This window comes from Pseudoliparis swirei, chromosome 21 (assembly GCF_029220125.1).
Source record: "Pseudoliparis swirei isolate HS2019 ecotype Mariana Trench chromosome 21, NWPU_hadal_v1, whole genome shotgun sequence".
NCBI classification, from domain to species: domain Eukaryota; kingdom Metazoa; phylum Chordata; class Actinopteri; order Perciformes; family Liparidae; genus Pseudoliparis; species Pseudoliparis swirei.
This window is the reverse complement of record NC_079408.1, coordinates 9653221-9673205: the sequence shown is the minus strand read 5'-3', so window position 1 is coordinate 9673205 and position 19985 is coordinate 9653221. Positions and strand designations below refer to the sequence as shown.

Sequence of the window (19985 nt, the reverse complement as noted above, 5' to 3'; positions counted from 1 at the left end):
AAGGAGCACAGAGCACAAACACACAGTGCAATTTGTGAAATAGTGCTCTTTGGTTGTCTTTATTTTGTAAAAGGTTAGAGGTGAATCCATATTTGAAGTAGATTGGAGCAGAAATTGATTGCCGGTATTGCATTATGACCATAATAATTGTTGAATAGAAGCAAACCAGTGGAATCATCACAGATACACGATATGTCAGGATGCTCAGTGAGTCAGTTGAGGCACAACGCAATGCCGTGTGAGGAAACCTTATTTATCTTCATGAGATTGTTTGGTGAGAATCACATTAGGTTGTTATGTACTCTCTGTGGAAACACTAACCCAGCTTTAATCTGTGGCGTCTATAGCGAAAGCCCAAGCTAGAAGCAAGTCACAAACCCATTAAATAGCACAAGCAATTATCCCAGTCCTCTTAAACCTACCATCAACAAGAATAATGTTTTATTGCAGTCATAATTAGGTCTAATCAACATTCCTCAATTCAAACCCGGCTGTGACTGGAATGTGCCAATTCATTTCAGGTGTCCAAAACAAGAAAAGTCAGCTTCTCATCTTCCATAGCTAGTGGTGAAATGCTAATGCACTAATTAAAATGCACCTAGTAAATAAGTCTATCAATCTAACTTATTGGAGGTTACACAACATGCTGAGTTATAGCACAAACCTTTTATGCCTCACGTCTAATGCATCAGTAATTGGACTGAACTTATTTGCTGACTTGGAAACACTAATGGAAACCAAACAAAACAAGCAAAAAAAAGAGTGCACAACCACTGCATGCTAAATACATAAATCCACAGCAGAAAATTAAACCACAAGAATGACAGGCACAAAACAATCGGGGGTCACTGTTTCTTTCTCCCTTTTAGCATCCTCACAAGTCTCTTTTCTCAAGACTCTGTAATAAACCTATGTCCTGTATTCTGAAAACGTAGCTGGACACTCAAGAGTTTTCTCCATCTTACTTTACAATCACTGAATTCTTTCTTTTTGCACTCAACATGTCTATTACTGTAACACTCATTTTTAACAACATACTTGTTGCCTCATCTTACAGGCCCACTAAAAGTACTTTGCAAACTATAAAGTTGTCACTTGAATGTTTTAGACTTTTTTCTTTAAGTCTCGTTTGTTCTGAGAGAAATCATCCCTTTTCACATTGAATTATGGCATGCATTAGATCAAAAAATACTCGATATTAAACAGCAAAAAGCAGAAAGAATAAAAGAAACAATAGTACAATATCAGAACCACAAGAATTCTAGGAATCTTTCCAGGTCACTCTCCTCATTTATACCATATTATTACCTTCGCATTGAAAATGCGGAAGGTTATGTTTTGATCGCCGTGTATTTATTTATTTATTTGTATGCGTGTTATTCGCATAACAAAAAAAGTTTTAAACCGAATCGCATGAAATTTGGTGGGATGATTGGTTATTATCTAGGGACCATTTAATTAGAGTTTGGGATCGATCGGGTCAAAGGTCAAGGTCAAGGTCATGAAAAGGTCAACATCCTCTTGAATCGCATGCAATTTGGTGGAATGATTGGTTATTATCCGGGGACCATTTGATTAGATTTTGGGATCAATCGGGTCAAAGGTCAAGGTCAAGGTCATGGATAGGTCCAAATCTTCTTTTTACCATAGCACGGTCAATTTTTATCCAATTGGCATGCAACTAATGCCAAAATGTTCATAATTCAATGTCCGATCTTGTGATATGCGAAGGTATGCGCTCTACCGAGTGCCCGTTCTAGTTATTATTTGTTATAATAGATATTAGTTAAAAAAAGGACATGTACTTAAATGTACATGGAATCAGTGAAACTTCACAAAGGTTGAGTTGTAGTCTATCGCCTCCAACTCCAAGTATTGCTGGTGTACACAGACTTGTAAGTTTGTTTTCCGAAGGGCCTGTTAAACTCTGAGGAGGACACTGGGGGCGCCATGTTTGCCCCTGTCACTGACCTCTGAGGATGCCACTGTCTGGGCAGAGAGTTGTAACCACCGTGATGGGCAGGGGCGGAGACAGGGCTCCTTGTTAGGGACCCAAATGATGGCAGCGGAGCTCGACTCTCACTCCAGCTTTGACCCTGTCTCCAAGTCTGGCCACCTGTTTTCTGCTGGCCGTCGTACGACACCCTGGCCTTCCACTCGGCTGGCGGCTCTGGCAGCATTTTGCGCTGGGCTGCCAAGCGGACATTTGTGGCGAGGCTTTGCTGGAGGTTCTGGAAAGCGAAGGCTTCATCCACCAGGCCCAGGGGATGGCGAGAGGCGGCCTCCCAGGGCATCAAGGGTTTGCGGCCTGTCTGCAGCCAGGACGTCTGTCTTAACGGGGGAGTTGTGGAGGCCCGAGCCGTAGACTTGGGATGAGAAGAAGCCCAAGCTGTGTTCTGGCCTGTGGATGGTACTCTGGCTGATGGGGAAAGGGAGTAGCTCCTGCCAAGGAACTGTAAAGAAAGATCCAGACATGCTTATTTTAGTAAGGATTCACGCAGCGTGGAAAAAAAGCAGTAGCTCTTTGAAGACACATGTCTTTTAGATGCTGTAATAAATGTTATTCTGTTTTCTTCTTAGTATACATTAGTAAAACAATGTAAAGATCTGAATGAACTGTTACAAGCTCTAGTAAATGTATTATTTTAAACTTATTGTGGACGTAATAGTCCAGTAAGCCTCCTCAACCCAGTGCTTTAGCATCTGTCCAAACATAGTGGAATGCCCACTTGTTTCTTAGAACTGCATTATGGGAGTCCATGGGCTTTACAGAATAAACCACATTCATATTGTTTCCCTTGGAATCTGCTCTGCTGTCCAGCAACACTAGAGAGGATGAAAATGAGATTTGGACATTTTGATTTTGATTTTGAGATGGTGCAACTTACTAAACGAATAAACTATTATATATTATATTATATTATAATACACTAAAATATCCATTAAGATGTCGAGACAGCCAAGGGCTATATATGGAATTACAAAACACCTCTGTACCATCCAGCTTCTCTGACGATACATTCTTTTGGATATGGCAGACATGCAGAAAAGGCAGTGCTGCCATCATCTGGTGGAAGATGTGTAAGATCAGCGGATAGAAAGAGATGGCAAAAAAAATTAAGAAAAGAGCAGGTCAAGAGTGCTGTCTTAAAGAAAGAGAATTGAAGCTGAATGAATAAAGGGGTAATAAATGCTTCTGCCAGTTTTAGCCTGGATTAGAGCTGAAACAAGAAGGAACAAGCAGATTAGTAGATGATCTATGGATACGTTTTATTTTACTGAAGGAAATTGACAAAATTACCATACAAAATGTCTTCAATTGTCTATTTCTATCATTATGCAAATGTTACCATATCTCAGAAAGTACTGGTTTTATTTGGGGTTAGATTAGATTGAGTAGAAGGTGTGTAGAACATATATCCTGCATTTCTTGAAGTACAAATTAGATACGCATTAGATACCAACGTTTAGTAGTATCAACATACATTTAACATGTAACTAAACCATTATTGTGTGGTCTCTGAACCTAGAATATTATTTTTGTTTTTTTCTCCATTGTATTGCATGAATAGATTTATGTCTGACAAGAGATTTAGATGTACATATATCTTTATGGCGCATTGTAAACAAGTACAACTGAGAAAAGACCACACAGGCTGGGGAGGGGGAGAGGGGGAGTAGGAATCAAATTCCTCCAGATATAGCAGCACAAATCTGCCAACCAAGGACAAATATTAAAACTTCCACTTAATAAATAACTGCCCTTTCTAAAAATGCATGACTCAACTCAGCAGTAGACCACACATTAGTCCTCCAGAGTTGTCCAATGAGGTCGCCCGTCTAATAATATCCTTTGTGAATGCATCATCAGTTATTCATTCTGCAGGAATTGTCAAGCAGTCACCTCAACTGATATACAAGTAAGTGATTTAAATAACGAGGTGTTATGTTGTCTTTATAGTTGTTATCGATATTGAAAACCGATTTTTAACCGCAACATTTGCAAGATAGTAGGTATTATTTAGGTGTAGGAGTTAATATAACATATGTGTACGTAAACGGATTTATAGCTTGTTCTTTTTTCAGAGCAGATCTGGAATAATGAAGTATTTATGCAAGTGGTGAAAAGAAACAAGATGAAAAGAAAAGAGAATAGAAATTAACCCAAAGACCATGCTAAAAAGACGAAAGAAAGGAAAGTCAACCAAGGATAAAATACATTTTAATGGCAGTGCAGTAAATCATACAGCACGAGCACTATGAAGAGAAACACACAAAGGAAAAGGAAAAAGAAAAGAACATAAAGAACAAAAGCAGCCCTGTACCAGCAATATATTAGTGAACATTACTAGGCTGGGTATTATTTCAATAATTCTTCTTCTGTATATCATTTTGTTGTTTTTATATAATACAATAGTTTTAGAAGATGTATGGAAGAGTGAAGCCATATGAAGGAGAGTGTCCAATACAATATATTTCTCTGTTGTCAGGAAAAATACAATCGGGCTCTGAGTAACTTTTACAGGCTTAAATTGAAATGTAAGCCTACCAGCCCTGGACCCCAGCACTCCCTCTCAGAAGGCTGTTTAAATATAGTACCTAACATCATGCAACAGCTGGTAAAAGGCTTTAAATAAAACTAAACCTACTTAAGTAGGTGATATGGAGAAGACACTAGGGAGAGTTATTGAAGGATAAATTGTTTACTCATTGGACGTTTGAAGTTCAAGTAAGTCAGTGCTGGTTGTCACTTTTCTAAGGAGTAGTGCTGTATTCTCCAGTTTTTACTTGAAACTCAGAGTTGTTTCATAATCTGTAGTCTGACATCCCTGACATTGTGACTGACATTAAAATGTAGCCTTCAGGTTGGTATCATTACACCCCACAGACCGACCCTTCTCCATCACGTCTTATGTTTGTGTTAATTATTTTATTCAACTTGATTGTATTAAAGTTGTTTTGTCTGTTTATTTATTTGTTTATCAAATAGGATTGGAAACTGTAAGCATTTTCTTCTTTTCAAAAATCTAATTCCTGTTGTCACTGTCCGATACCCTTCACTTCTGATTTCTTTTTTCTCACACACCCTTCTTTCAATTCTTACAGATCATTTTGCCCCCCTACATTCTTACATTGCCACCTATATCACAGTACATTCACTTTTATCTAGTAACCATCATTTCCTATAAACATGTTGAAATGTACATGCTTTATAAACATGCAAAGTTAATTTTGCCTCCTTGATATCAAGTAAGATATGCGTACATCCCACTCTTACTCTCATGTTCTTATTTGTTTGTTTTGACTTTCGTATTAGCTCTTAAAACTATGAACACCATCACGCTCTGTCCTATGACAAAACCAGGAGCATGTGGATGCTTACAAAAGCAAATATATATGCTCAAAATAGTCCACTTGGTAGTGGACTGGAAGAGCACCAACCCTTCGACTCATATTAAAGCACATCATAATTCTATCAGAATCACTCTTTATCAACCGCGTTGGGCTTCCACACCTGAGCTGAGCTCTTTTTAGCTGTGAACTTGGGTTTAGGAGCAGCTCCAATGTTGCCACCTGCTACAGATTCAGGCCTTCCAGCGATGGGAAAACTAGGAGCAATGTAGCAACTGGGAGTCTGGGGCTGGTAAGGTACTGAGGGAGGTGTCTGGTAGGGAGGGCTATTGGCTGGTTGGTGAAGGGCCTGCGGTGCCTGTTGGTAGGCAGGATTTGGAGACTGAGGAGCTTGGGGATGATAAGCAGGTGGGGCAGGTTGCTGATATGTTTGTTGATTATATGCTTGCTGGTATGGCAAACCAGGGGGGTGCTGATAAGAATTGGAGGGAGGATAAACATTAGCTGAGTTTTGTTGGCATTGACCATCATGCATATTGGGCTGCATCGGCATACCATAGGCTTGCTGGGGGTTTGGAGCATTACAGGATCCAGCTGGCTGGGCAGGGGCTATTTGATCATATCTAATTGGTTGGTTTTCAACAGGTGGATTAGGAGGTGAACAGTCTGGTTTAGTTGCAGGGGGATTGGCAGCCTCTACTGCTGGGCCAAAGGTAAAGAGTGAGGAATTTAGTTGATAGGGTTGGTGCTTCATAACCTCTAACGCATTTAGGGGTTTAGGCTTCTGTTTATCTTTGCCTTTTTTCTTGGCTTTGGTTGAATCGCTATTTGGAGGGGGCTGCTTCATTGCCGCTGGGGGGTAAGAAGGGGACTGAATAGGATTATATGCCCGTGAAGGAGGTGCACGTACGTTGGGTGTATATTTCCACTCATTCGGTAAGGAAACAACTGGCGATGTCGACCGGCTCGTCTTGTTTGCTTGTACAGTCTCAGAGTCCACAACATATTTCTCCATTCGAGATTGCCTCTTGGCAAACATATCAGCTCCTTTCCCTTTGACGACTAGCATCTCTAAAGCTGAACCATTGGATGATGATGTGTTTAAGACAGTGGCCATTGGATTAATGGGTAATGAAGCTTTTTGACCAATACTTAAACAGTGCATTCGCTGTGGTGGAGGCGGAGGGGTCTGATTGGGTGGGGCATTTTGTGGTGAATGCCAAGGTTTTGGAGACGGAAGAGTGTTCACCATTGACGAGGGAACATTCACTGGCGTTTGCTGTGACTGTGGTGCCCAAGCATTTATAGGTGCCGGAGGTTGTGTCTGAGGTGGAGGCCATGTATTCATTGGTGGCTGTGGTGGAGTCTTTGAAGTGGATTGTTGCCAGTTTGGCTGTGGTGTGGGCTGGGGTGTGGGCTGGGGTGGAACTGGTTTAACCCAAGGTGGTTGAGGTTGGGCCTGATTTTGCTCTGGGGTCCAAGAAGTCATGGGGGGCTGACCATGTTCTGAAGGGTGCTGGGCCCATGATGGAGGGGACTGAGCCTGGGCAGGTACTGACGACCATGGATTCAAATTGGCTTGAGGCTGCGCTGGGGGTTGTGCTTGGGCTGCTTGGATCCAAGGTGGCTGAACTTGTGCTTGAGTTTGTGATGGAGGCCATGCACTAATTAAAGGTTGCTGTTGCTGTTGAGGCTGAGCTGAGACCCATGGTGGTTGGGGCTGACCTGACCATGCTTGTTGTGGTGCCTGATGCTGTGGTTGCTGAACCCATGGTGGCTGTGCCTGGGATTCTGGTTGAACCTGTTGAGCTTGGGATTTTTGCTGGGGTTGTTGCAGCCATGTTGGCTGATGCTGAGCATCTGTTTGTGATGGCTGTGCCCATGGGGCCTGGGGCTGCTGCTGCACAGGTACTTGAGGTTGACCCCAAGTTGGTTGCATTTGCTGCTGATGTGGCTGCTCATTTGAGTGCGCCCAGTTTGGCTGAACCTGTGGATGAGACTGTGGTTGCTCTTGCGGCTGGGTCCAGCATGGTTGGGCTTGGGTCTGGGCCTGTGCTTGCCCTTGAGGCTGAGTCCAGGATGATGGCTGAATTTGAGGGGTCCAAGTATTTGTGGGAGTTTGAGGCTGTGCTTGAGTCTGAGAAGGTTGTCGTGTCATGCACGGCGGCTGTGGTGGGGACTGACTATGAGGCACTTCCTGGGACTGCACTTGAGCTGGATGCCAATAATTGTGAGATGGCTGAGGTTGTGCTTGGGTATTTGCTGGAGTCCAGCTAGGAACAGGAGCAGGCTCAGGCTGCAGAGTAGAATTTATATGAGCATTTTCCTCTGGAGCTGTCACTTGCAGAGGCTGTTGTTGAAATTCAGGCTCCGGGGGATTCCATGTGTGCTGTGTCACTGTGGTGTTGCTGGCAGGAGTCTCCTGAGCGGCAGGAGGGGGAGAGGGCTCAGGGGCAGGTGCTGGTGTTGGGGTTGGCTCTAGTTCTGGAGCAGGAGTAGTCTCTGTGGTGGGGGCTACACCAGGTGTGGATACACTATTTTCAGCCTGTTGCGGCATGTCCTGGTTGGTCACTTCTATCTGTGGAGACCATGGAGGAGAGTTGGGGTTGATCGCAGGCTTTGGAGCTACTGGTGGAGGTGTCTTGTGTTTCATTTGTCGAGACTGTAAGAAATTACACGCCTCAGCCCCAAGACTAAGGTAGTCTTCCTCAGGGCCTGACTCCTTATCCTTTCTGTTGAGGAGGTTTAGCAGTGCTGGGTTAGGCGATACTTTTGGTGCTTCCTTAAATGTGAACATAGGCTTGCCAGCATTTCTTCTCCTTGCATCAGACAAAACACCAGTCCGGCTTGCAGGGGTAGAAATGCGCTCATCCCGGGAAGCTATTTGCTCTCCTTGGCCCACAAAATATTGATTGGTCCCACTCATTGTGGGAGGATAAAGGGGAGCTGGCATGTGTTCCACTGAGAATGGCTTTGCAGTACGATTGTTGAAAGTACTCTGCATTTCAGTGGCTTGATGTTGGACCGTGCCATTGATGTTTGTAGAATAGTGCTGCATTTCCTGTTGCTCTTTATGATATTCTTGCTGCTGCTGCTGCTGATAATGCTGCTGTTCATACTGTTGCTGCTGTTGCTGCTGATACTGTTGCTGTTGTTGTTGGTAGTTATGTTGTTGCACATTGTACTGCTGTTCCTGATATTGCTGGTACTGTTGTTGTTTTTGGCTTTGTTGGTGTATATTTACATCCATGTAAGCATGGCCCTCTGTTGTTGATTGCATGTAGGATTGCTCTTCTGTCTTTTTTTCAACCACTGTCAATCCTTCCACGGGAATCCCCTGACGCCTAAGTTCCTCATGTTCGGCTGAAATCTCATCCATCCTTTGACGCCGTTGGGCAAACATTACAGCACCCTTGCCCATGGTATCGGGCAGACATTCCATCTCTGCTTGGTTGTTCATGTTCCTTTCAATCTCAAGGAGACCCGTGTCCCAATTGATAGTTAGCACACCTTTGCTACTATGGGCATTAGTGAGGAAATGCTTGTCTATTTCAGAACCATCTGGAGCCAGAAAGGTAAATTCAACAGCTTCTTGTTTCTCGTCTTCGTTTTCCTCGTCGTCTTCGTCGCTGTACTCTTGTTCGTCTTCTCCTGTGCCGTAGCTCACCAGTGTGTATTTCTTGGCCCTCTGTCGATGTTTCTTGAACATCAACACCCCCTTGTTGTTGGGGTTGGGCGGAGCAGCCGTAAGAAGGAGAGCAATGCGTTTACATTTGGACTTATTCTCTTTCAGCTGCTTCTCAGACAGACTCTCGCTGCGCCTGAGCCCTGTGTAGAGAAAAGAGTTCAGTGTTTAGAATAAAGGGTCCGACATTGGGAATCCAAATAGGTGCTACGCTGACATTATAGGTATACAGCAGTGGATCAGCACAAATGATTTAATCTTTTACTTTTCTATGTTTCAATTAGAAATGTTATTTGTTGTAGGTCTTCGATAACAAGGACAACTTCAAGGCTGTCCTTACACATTGTATCTGCATTGATCATGGAATTGAAGTTGACTAAATAAAATTATGATTAAAATATTTTTGGTACAATATGCCCATCCTAAATGTCAGTCCTAAAATTAAAATTAAATGTTATCATGTAAACCCTATTTTGGTTCATCACTAATCTGCAGAGTAAAAATAGAGCTTGCACAGATAACAGGTTGACAGATGACAAATTAACTTTCCAAACAAGTTTAGCAAGGCACCAGCATATACCATTACACTGATATCAACCTTCTGTAAATATAAAAAAGATATTCTGCATTACATTAAAAAAAACACATCCAATATTCACATTAAAAGCAGAAATAACTATAAAGTAATAAACGATTAATACTTTATATACTGTGGTTAAACTGATCTGAAAACACAACAAATGTCCCATGAGCTGAGCTATTGACTGATTCCTTCACATTCTTATTCTACACATATTTATCCACCTATGACTATGTATTGTCCTAATTTTCTCATTCAGTTAAATATAAAACATCAACCCAAGAAGCAATAATTAAATCCTCTGACGCATGTCTAATATCCTCAATTGTCCACAGACAATAAGCCACATTAAATCAGTTGTTCTTCATAAAAAGGACAGGAATAGGAACTTAAAAAGATCAAAATAAAACCAGCAGGCAATAATTTCACCAGGACCAGAGCGTCTATACCCGTCCTTATCTGTAAGTTCACAAGCTGTCCATTTATAACCTTCTGTTCTTCTTAAATATGGCACATTTACCAACAGTTAGGCCAATGCAACAACAGACATCACACAACAAAGTCAGTCTCAAACCACCCAACAGTGCAATAATGAAATAAAATAATACGTATAGGTTTCCTTTTTCATATTCCTGCAAGACTAACCTGAAGGTGGAGGAGCCAGCGGGAGTGAGCAACGGACTCACTTTTTTAGCTCAGTTAAAGCACCCAGTTTGAAAGGATCAGGTAACGGGCTAGGGGAGCACATGCTGGTGTCTGTCAAAGGGCCACTTCTGCAGGCATCATCAGCGTGCTAGTGTTATATTTATGTCTTCTACACAGCTCAGATCAGAGGAGCGCCTCACTTCATCAAGCTCGTCCAAATGGAAAGTTCAAAGGTTTTTTATAAAGTGTAGTAGCTTCTTACTTGGGATCAAGTCAACTTTTGTCTTTTGTAAACTGTTGCTTTTCTTTCTCGACTGAGCCTCGGTACTATTCCTAATTCTGTTGTAGTTCAGGTTTGACCCGGAAGTATGTGCTTCCATTAGAAGGAATGAGCACCCTCCTCCCACTGCAGTGAGAGACACACACTATTTTGAGGAGCACACACACTGGATATCAGGCTTTGGAATGCACGCATGTGGCTTACAAATGCAATTTCCTGTTGACCTATTAGCATGCACATCCCCCTTAAAGAATAGGTCATTATTTCACACTCAAACCAAGAAGGCACACCAGGATGATGCTCCCTGGTGCAAATGGAAATAGCACATAGGTACTTACTGGCGTGTTTTGCCCGATGCTTGTTGCGTTTGTCTTGATCCCCCTCAGAGTCAGAATCGTGCTCCTCCGCTGGTGTCGCCTCTTCTGAGGGAATTTCAAATGCGGCAGTGTAAGACCCAGGAACTCCCTCGCAGTGAACTCCTCCTTCTTCTCCTTCACTTTGGGATCCAACACTTCCACTGACCCTGGGGCCACCCACACTCAGGAGGCCCCTCCCTGCCCCTGATGCTGCTGCCTGCTGCAAAAGGACCTCCACCTGCCCCAGCATCGAAGGAGAGCTGAGCACCACTCCGTGCTGGCCGAGTGGCACTCTGACCGGACACGGTACATCGTGTGACACAGAGGTGGTGTGGATCATGTCGACGGCCTCTTTGTTTGAGATTTCTCCGTCTATCCCATGAGCACTCCCAAGAGAGGCACAGCCCAAGTCGTCCAAGGTTTGCTCGGACAGGGACACCTGGAGCTCAACCATGTTCCCAGGGGAGAAGCACTGCCGTCCTTCTCCATCACTTTCCTGAAAATCATGCTCCCGGTCTCCCCCATCACCAGATGATGCAACGTGTAGCTGGATGTGAAGCAGCTGGGGTTCCTTGGGAAACTCTGTGTCGCTGCCCAACTCCCCATAGTAAGCCTCTTCTTGGGACTCGGATATGGAGGGTTCCCTTGGGCTTTGGGACCTGTGCTTTGGAGTAAAGATGTGGAGGGTGGTGCTCTTTAAAGCCTCACAGGAGGAGTCCCTCCCACCACAGTATGTTTCTTCTGATTCAGATTCTTCCGGGGGGTTGGTGCAGTATCTTTCAGAGGAGAGAGGAGAACAGTGAGTAGAGCAGATTATCTTAGTTTAGTAACCATTGTTGATTAAAATGTCACCTCTTATATTATACATTATTCAAATGAGAGATTTGGCTTTAGAACAAGTGCATTTAAAGATAAGTGCCTTTCAGATAATTACGAAGTCTATATGTGTGTGTGTGTATGTGTGTGTGTGTATGTGTGTCTGTCCACACATTTACAATACCGCTTGAATAAGAAATACATCATTACTGAAGATGCTTGAGGAAGTAAAGCTTGTCTCCCACTGCTGACATTGTCAAAGTAATCAAGTAGATTTAATCTCCATGCAGCAAGTTAAATGAAAGGGTCAGGTCACTGAAGAGGAAAGTAATCACGTTTCAACATCCGTCTGTTTAATTTCCACTTTCAAGGGCAGCAAGGAATAGCATATCAGGATGTCATTGCCTCTGACTGCGATTATTACATTTAAGTTGATTGGACCTCAGTGAGTACTCGTTTTCTGTGACATATCATAATACATTTTGATAGTTACAAGTTGGAGTCATTCAGATTCTATTGTCATGTTGTCTGAGAAGTGATCCTGCACTTTGCTGACGGTCCTGCTATAGACACGTTAACTGTATGTCCTTCTGCAGTTTAATTGTGGGCACATCAAGGCATATTAAGTAGCAATATTTGAGTCAGCCTGATAAACTTGCTGGCAATACCCACTGAGTAATGGCTGGGCAGCTGAAGGTCAGCATGACTGACACACATTCACTCACCAATTCACACAAAGTCATGACTGCACATAATACACAGACGGTCGTTGGTTCACTGAGTGATGCAAAAGGGCACAGGTCATAAAACCACATGCTATCTAAATGCTAATACAGTGGCGCAATCATAATTTTTGCATTGTGCTGTTGCCAATGCCAATAACCTACAGTACTGAATGGCTCATGACACACAGGCGCTGGATGTACAGAGTACCACTTCCCCGTCGTTAATCCCACATGCGGCCATACCTTTTGACAAGAAGCTGCAGACAGTCGATGGATGCGTCGATGAGTGCAAAGGCTCGTAAAAAGGGGAGATCAGCACACGGCTCTCCGTTGAGTGACACCACCTCATCACCTTCTCGCACGCCAGCGAGGAAGGCACGACCCCCTTCTTCCACCTGTGGGAGACAAATTATTGGTAAAGAGGATTTCTTTTAAACAGATGTATCACACACTGTTCAGTGTCCATGATCACAGGTAAAAATCATCTTCCTTAAGAGCGTAACAGCGTAACTCCCTCAGATAAAGATGGAGACCTGCTGCATAGTGGGGATGCCCCAGGTGAGAGAATTTCCCTCTCACCCTCACACACAGCCCGGCTATGACAGCGGTGACATGGCAACGACAGGTGTCTTGACTAAAGTCAAGCCAGCGTCAAAAATCCAATTTTATCCTGGAAAGTGAGAGGACAACAGTGTTTAAGCAGTACAGGACTGTCTCAGAAAATTAGAATATTGTGATAAAGTTCTTTATTTTCTGTAATGCAATTAAAAAAACAAAAATGTCATGCATTCTGGATTCATTACAAATCAACTGAAATATTGCTAGCCTTTTATTCTTTTAATATTGCTGATTATGGCTTACAGCTTAAGAAAACTCTAAAATCCTATCTCATAAAATTTGAATATTTCCTCAGACCAAGTAAAAAAAAAGATTTATAACAGCAAAACAAAATCAAACATTTGAAAATGTGTTTCCAGGTGTTCAAGTGATTTGTTTAATTCAAGTGATTTGTTTAATACCCTACTAGTATACTTTTTCATGATATTCTAATATTTAGAGATAGGATATTTGAGTTTTCTTAAGCTGTAAGCCATAATCAGCAATATTAAAAGAATAAAAGGCTTGCAATATTTCAGTTGATTTGTAATGAATCCAGAATGCATGACATTTTTGTTTTTTTAATTGCATTACAGAAAATAAAGAACTTTATCACAATATTCTAATTTTCTGAGACAGTCCTGTATTTAGTAGAAGTATAATTATAAAATGAATAAATAATATTGTACACACCATTTTTTTCGTCGATAAATAAGTAACGAATGCAAGCTATTGGACTTTTGAATAAATGAATTTCAAACATTTGTAGGAGTAATATTTAATCAACAAGTTGTTCCGAGGCGAGCAATAATTTGCAAAATTTCCCACTTCAATGTGCAATCACTGATATCGAACACATAGGTAAGGTGAGAATCCTGGAAAAAAGAGCCAGTTCTACCTTGTATTTTAACATAACAGTTTGTGCATAACGTTGCTGTAGGCCAGCTATGCACAGACACAATTAAAGGGCACTTATTTATACAGTTAAACTAATGATTGATGGATTTATTCCCTTGTAATTGGTTCCAGAGGTATATAAAAAGATTCATTAAAAAGAAGATTTAATAAGGAGAAATAACCTATTAATGTCACACAAAAAGCTATTCGTACAGCTGAATCCCACATTAATTGGTGAATACATTAATTGTTCAGTACCATGCAATTAGGAAATATGTTAGGATACTTTGCAAATATATACAGTACGACAAACAAACAGAGAAAAGAATGTTTATAACATCTGCAATGGTTTCCTGTTTTTTTTAGATTGATAAGCAAGTGCAAATGAAGCAATAGTAGTTTATGTTGTTTTGTTTATTAATAATATGACCTGTTTTATCCTTGTTGCATACATCTCTGTCTTCTCCATGTTTCTTGTCTGTCAACTGTCAAATGAAGGCAAAAATGTATACAAATAATAAATATTGGAAGAGAAAATACTCCACAATGCAATTATTTCACCATAATGAAATCATGTATCATAATATTTGTCTTGGCTAATTCCCCTAAATAACTACATTACAAATGTATCCAATAATGTGACTGTATGATGCATCAGAATCAATACAAGTTAACCGCTGACACTGAGCGTGAGTCAGCGGCCAAACTATTCTATCCATTGATCATGCAAGTGTCCCTTTGCTACCACTGCACCTCAAATTGTTATATTTCCCGATACACTTCTAGTACAGTTACATTTTCTTTTCTCATAGTTGCTGTTGTAACTTTCTGTTGTTGCTGTTGGTTTTTCATATGTTATAGTCATGAAAGTATGGCAAAACAAAAAAAACATACACACACCAAACCTGAGATACTTGCAGTAAAACAGTCTTGCCACTAGATGGCAGTGCACGCAAACATCTTTTACACATCTTGGGGGCAGACTGTTTTGCAGTTCCTGCTTTATTTATTTTTGTATCCAGAAATTGAAGCGCATAAATCTAGGGCAGTTAAATGAGCCTACGTTGCTATACATACAAAGGTTTTTATGAGTAGATTTATAGAGCTGGTAACTGTCAGAGAAAACCCCTTTGACTCCATGCCTGGATTTTTAAGAGTTAACGGTGTGCAAGCAGGCCCTATAAGGCCTCCTGTGTGCCTGTCTATTGGGACACCTCATTACAGGCAGGAGGGCTTGTGTGCAAGGCCATGCACAGCAGCCACGCATGCTCCAAAAAAGGAGGGGAAACATTTGTCGTTGTCTCTCCTCGAATCACAAAGATAAACAGTCAGTCACGCGATGTTCACAGGAGGCAAATACCTCCGAGCGCCTCAGTCTTGTTTGTCATAATGCTGCGTGTGAATAGCAAACACTGTGCATTGTCGTGGTGGTGCTGGAGACGATAGCGAACCACTGCTGGAGGTGTCAGAAGAGGAGAACAGAAATGGTGTTGGCCAGATTTCTCAAATAAAGTGCTTCCCAAAAATACCATGACCCTAATCAGCATCATTTACTCCTGACATCATGTGGGGCCACCGTTAGACTTCATGATATGCCCTTGTTATCCCTGGTTGGCCATTTTCAAATTATCTATTTGATTGGCTTCAACCCAACAGAAAATCACAGGAAATACGGGCCTGCATAATGTGTCCACATAGCTCCTGGCGGTTCCATGCACTTCACAGCTTTAAGCAATTATGTTTCTTACATTTGAGGAAAATATTTTCCAGCTGTCTTTACAGGTAGCAATAATTACATTTAGTGTTTTTGTTCTTTCGTGTTCTCTTGCTTTGTCCTAGAGGAGAAACATGTCGAATGGCTCGAGAGTTTAGTTCTTTTGCTTTAGTTTATTACATTAATTTGTCGAGGTACATTATTATTCTCATAAGTGATATGTATTCACAGATAAATTGTGGCAGATATAGTTACAAGCTCATTTCCACTTCCCCTGTCAACTATTTTCTACTCATTGCAAATAATTTGTCTGGCATTATGCTTAATTCTATAATAGTACAGTGTTTATGCAAGAGGTGTACTTCTGTCACATCATGAAAAGCTTTTTATTTTCTACTTTGTTCCACCTTCTTTATGGCTTTTGAAAATACATGAACAAAGCTAAAATACAAAGCGAGTGGTGAGTCACATCCAAGCACAGCTTTGGTTGGCAGCGGCAAAGAGCATTCAGAGCCAGAACCACTGCAACTCACAACTATAACATCAACACATGTAGCAGTTGATCTTAATTTGTTTAAACTTTCGACGATGTGAAATAGAAAAAAGGGGAAAACTAGCACGGTCATCATTTGAGAGCAACACTTTCTCCCGGGTTGTGGATGTTTTGCAGAAAAACACAATGCCAAAAACTCCAGCAATGGAAGGAGCTGTGTCGCACTTTGATTACTCTTGGAAATGGCACTGGGTGAATGAAGCAATGGCATTTTGCTGATTACTTGGCAGCTTAATAAGGTACCTATGGTGCACTATTAGGACTGACAGATTGTCAACAAGAGCCTCTTTGCTCTATAAAGGTCAAGTTAACCAAGCGAGAGATGTATAAATATTATAAAATGCAAGATGGATAACATTTGCGTTTGTTCCTACTAGTATAGTCTGGTAAGTTTCAGACTTGCATTAAGATTATATTTGCTTTGTCATTCAGTGCTCTGAAACTGACCTGATGCATGTTGACATTCCACATACCAAGATGGCATACCTTAGTAATTAAGAGAGCAGAATGTCTCCTGTTCAGCTCGGTCAAGCAATTCATTGTTTGGGTATATCTGTTCAGTATTACTAATACGTATGACACGTAAGCCTTATTACTTTTGCTAATACATCCAAAAGGAGAACTACACTCATACCAGTCAATTATGAATAGCTTTTCTCAGGTGTGATAGTGTATTTGTGGGTCCCATCTATCACACAATCTTGTATTGTGCGGTTTCTGTAGCTTTAAAAAAATAAAGTGACCTCATCCACTTTGTACTCAAGCCAGGACTCCAAAGAAGAAGAAAATACGGCCTCCCTTATATGGACAGAACCTTTACGGAGTGGATACCCTGTGCCCTTTCACTGTTATGTCTGTCAGTACACTGTACAATCACTTTCTCTCAGGAAACAACACACAGTATCCACTACATTCAACGGAAGCTTTACAAAACACACATTTCATCCGACACAGGAGACCCTCTGGCCTAAGAGATCTTGTCATGATCTTGGTATGTTTGCTTTTTGGACTTTTAACTCAGAGACTTGGCTCTCTGTCCTTCCCTCAAGAAGAGTTTGGAGGTTTAGAGTTATGCCTTCCAGATGAGGTGGCCTTAACCCAGATCACTACACCAAGGCATTAGCATCATATAGCTACTTCACTTTAATAGGCCAACACTTAAATGCAGTGTACTCACAAGACTGGAGGCTAGAATACTCTAAACACCTCATGTACGTCTCAAATTAGACTGTAAATTCAACAGAGAATTACCGCTGCAGCATTAGAACTAGGGGGCACGCCCCCATAAACGGAAAAAGGACCGAGCCAGTCTGTCTAATTTGAGTACTAAAACTCACTGTAATTTTGTGTGTACAAGACTTTGGGAATTGTGTGCAGATATAAAAACGAGTAAGCTTGGAAGGTTGCTGTGAACGGCCTGGATTAGTTTGTTTCAAAATATTGACTTGATGTTGAAGCTGCCTGCTTTTGTCTTTACGTTTATGAGCTATAATTTGAAGCTTCAGTCAATGTGTACCCACTTGCTCAATTACAGAATCTATTTATTGCCTGCAAATGCGAGAATAATATCTCTATTCATGCAATGGAAAATCAAAATAACAAGCCACAAATTAAAGTCAGAACTGTTGGCCTCGATAGTTTGAGCTGTGTTCAGCGTCCGTCTTTGGAATGATCTATCGATGACTTCAGAGTGCTCTCTGCTGGTGGGGCGTTCATGTTGCAGGAATGCGGCTGAAGAAAAACATTTACATGTTCACCACATGGACGACAAGTTGATATGGATGTGTACAGCTTGAGCACTTGAGAACATGCACAACTATACCATATATAGAGTCTCAGCAGCTCTTCTAAGTAAACGCACCTTTACCACTCTCAGTGCACATTAACGTCACCGGAAAAACACCCAAAGGTGATCTTGAATCAGCTGTCTATATGCTGGCATTAATTAGACATTTCTATCTGACATCTTCGTTATTCTGACATTTCTATTTGAGCAAGGTGCAATAGACCTCTGAACGTTAACACTATTTGGAGTTTATTATAGAATGCATATGCTTACACAAATGCAATACAGTTTGCATAGAATAAATATAATATGAAGATACTGTAGTCCAGAGGTTAAGCTGTTCTTCATTAAATGAATGAATACAGTACAAAAGCAAATATAAATCAACAATGTGTGTCAAAAAGACGACAATCACAATCATGATGTGTGAATAATGTCACCATGATAACTAGTCAGAACAATACTCCTGTATTTTATTCATTGATATAATTTGTTGCACATTATAATGTGCAACAAATTATATCAGTTATAGTTGTAATTTATTGCACATTGTAATGTGTAACACATTATATCAATGAATAAAATACAGTAGTATAACACTTGTGACAAATGGGCAAAAGTATGAAGAATTGATATGCACATTCTGTGCAAATAATAGCCTCATGTGATGAACAATTGTCCATCTGTGTCATGTCAACATGCATCATGAGGGAAGTAGCTGCATCACAGGGCAGATATACACATTTGACCTATAAGGTTTATTACCATACTATCAGGCTAAACACACATTATGTAGCCAAAGCAGCGAGAGCATAAACTACAATGTGCCTATTCTCTATTTCTCTATTTGAATGCCATTCCAAAGTGACATCAGCTTAGTTTTTGCAGACTTTTCTTATTTGTATTCTTTGGTATTCCAGCATAACGTCCACATTTTACTCTTCAGGTTGGCTGCTTGTCCGGGTCATGCTTTTGCTTCCTTGCTGAAGACCAAGACTAACAGACCACACTGCCCTCAGCTTTACACTCTCTCTTGGCCTTGACCATATAAGGGTGCCGAGGAATCTTGCACCAAAACACAGCCAAAGCACTCAAAAAAGCAGCGGCACACACTGCTCCGAATAAATCCACTCCCACCAACATTTTGTCCAACTACATTACTCAACAACACTTTATAAAAACTTCTGCCATGGATACACTTGTCAACCAAACTGGAGAATCTATGGGATTTAACCTATGACATGTTCATGAGTTTATTTGTAGAGCCCAGAAAGATCAGATATAACAAAAATATGGCATAGCCCTTTTTTTTTTACAAATGAAATCTTGATGAATGTACACAGAGAGAAAGATTGCATAGATACCTGGGAAACTAACAAAGGTCTGTAGGTGTCCCCCTCTCCCTCCCTCAGGGAGAACCCCCAGGGTGCACCACCACGCAGCGTAGCGCAGATGTAATCCCCGGTGCCCATGCTGCGAACAGCTCCTCAGCCAAACCTCCACCGCGCGATCATCGAGCTGTCAGCCGGACCAGCAGCACTTTGCAAAAACCACCTCCACCACATCGCTCTATAATCCCCATCATCTGAGTTTTCCCTGAGTCCAGCCCGCTTCATGAAACGTCACGGCGCAAGGACACGCCTGCAGGCGTTGCATGCAACTAGTGGTTTGTCATATAAAGCTCTTCTAAGTTGCGTGTAGTGTAAAGGATCAACCACATATGTTGTGTTTACTTTTCTATAATACAAACATGATGCTAGTGTTGTGTATTAATGCATAATTGTGCGATTGCATCTTATTTTCAGGCTATTGTAAAATAAAGGATGGCACTCCTTTTTTATTCCTTGTTTGTTTATGTTCTCCATAATCCATATTTCTTTTCTGCAATAGCATCACTTCACTCGCACTGTGAGATAATCGTATCAAAATATGCAGAGAAAATGTAAAGACATGATGGAATAAACAACAACAACATACAAGTAAGTCTGGAAATGTAGAG

At 41.3% G+C, this 19985-nt stretch overlaps 1 protein-coding gene across 2 annotated transcripts; it reads right to left on the bottom strand.

Annotated features, from left to right (window-relative positions):
- Positions 1-38: 38 nt before the first annotated feature.
- Positions 39-19886, bottom strand: LOC130212010 (synaptopodin-2). 2 transcript variants are annotated; one of them, XM_056443093.1, is made up of 5 exons: positions 19351-19886; positions 12683-12834; positions 10881-11674; positions 6263-9180; positions 39-2453 (listed from the first exon to the last, which is right to left on the bottom strand). In XM_056443093.1, the coding sequence occupies exons 1-5, from the start codon at positions 19456-19458 to the stop codon at positions 1854-1856; spliced, it is 4572 nt and encodes a 1523-aa protein (XP_056299068.1). In that variant the 5' UTR covers positions 19459-19886; the 3' UTR covers positions 39-1853. The 2 variants fall into 2 exon arrangements, with proteins under 2 accessions (XP_056299068.1, XP_056299067.1); XM_056443092.1 differs by lacking the exon at positions 39-2453 and having other exon boundaries at positions 4206-9180.
- Between the last annotated feature and the right edge of the window lie 99 nt (positions 19887-19985).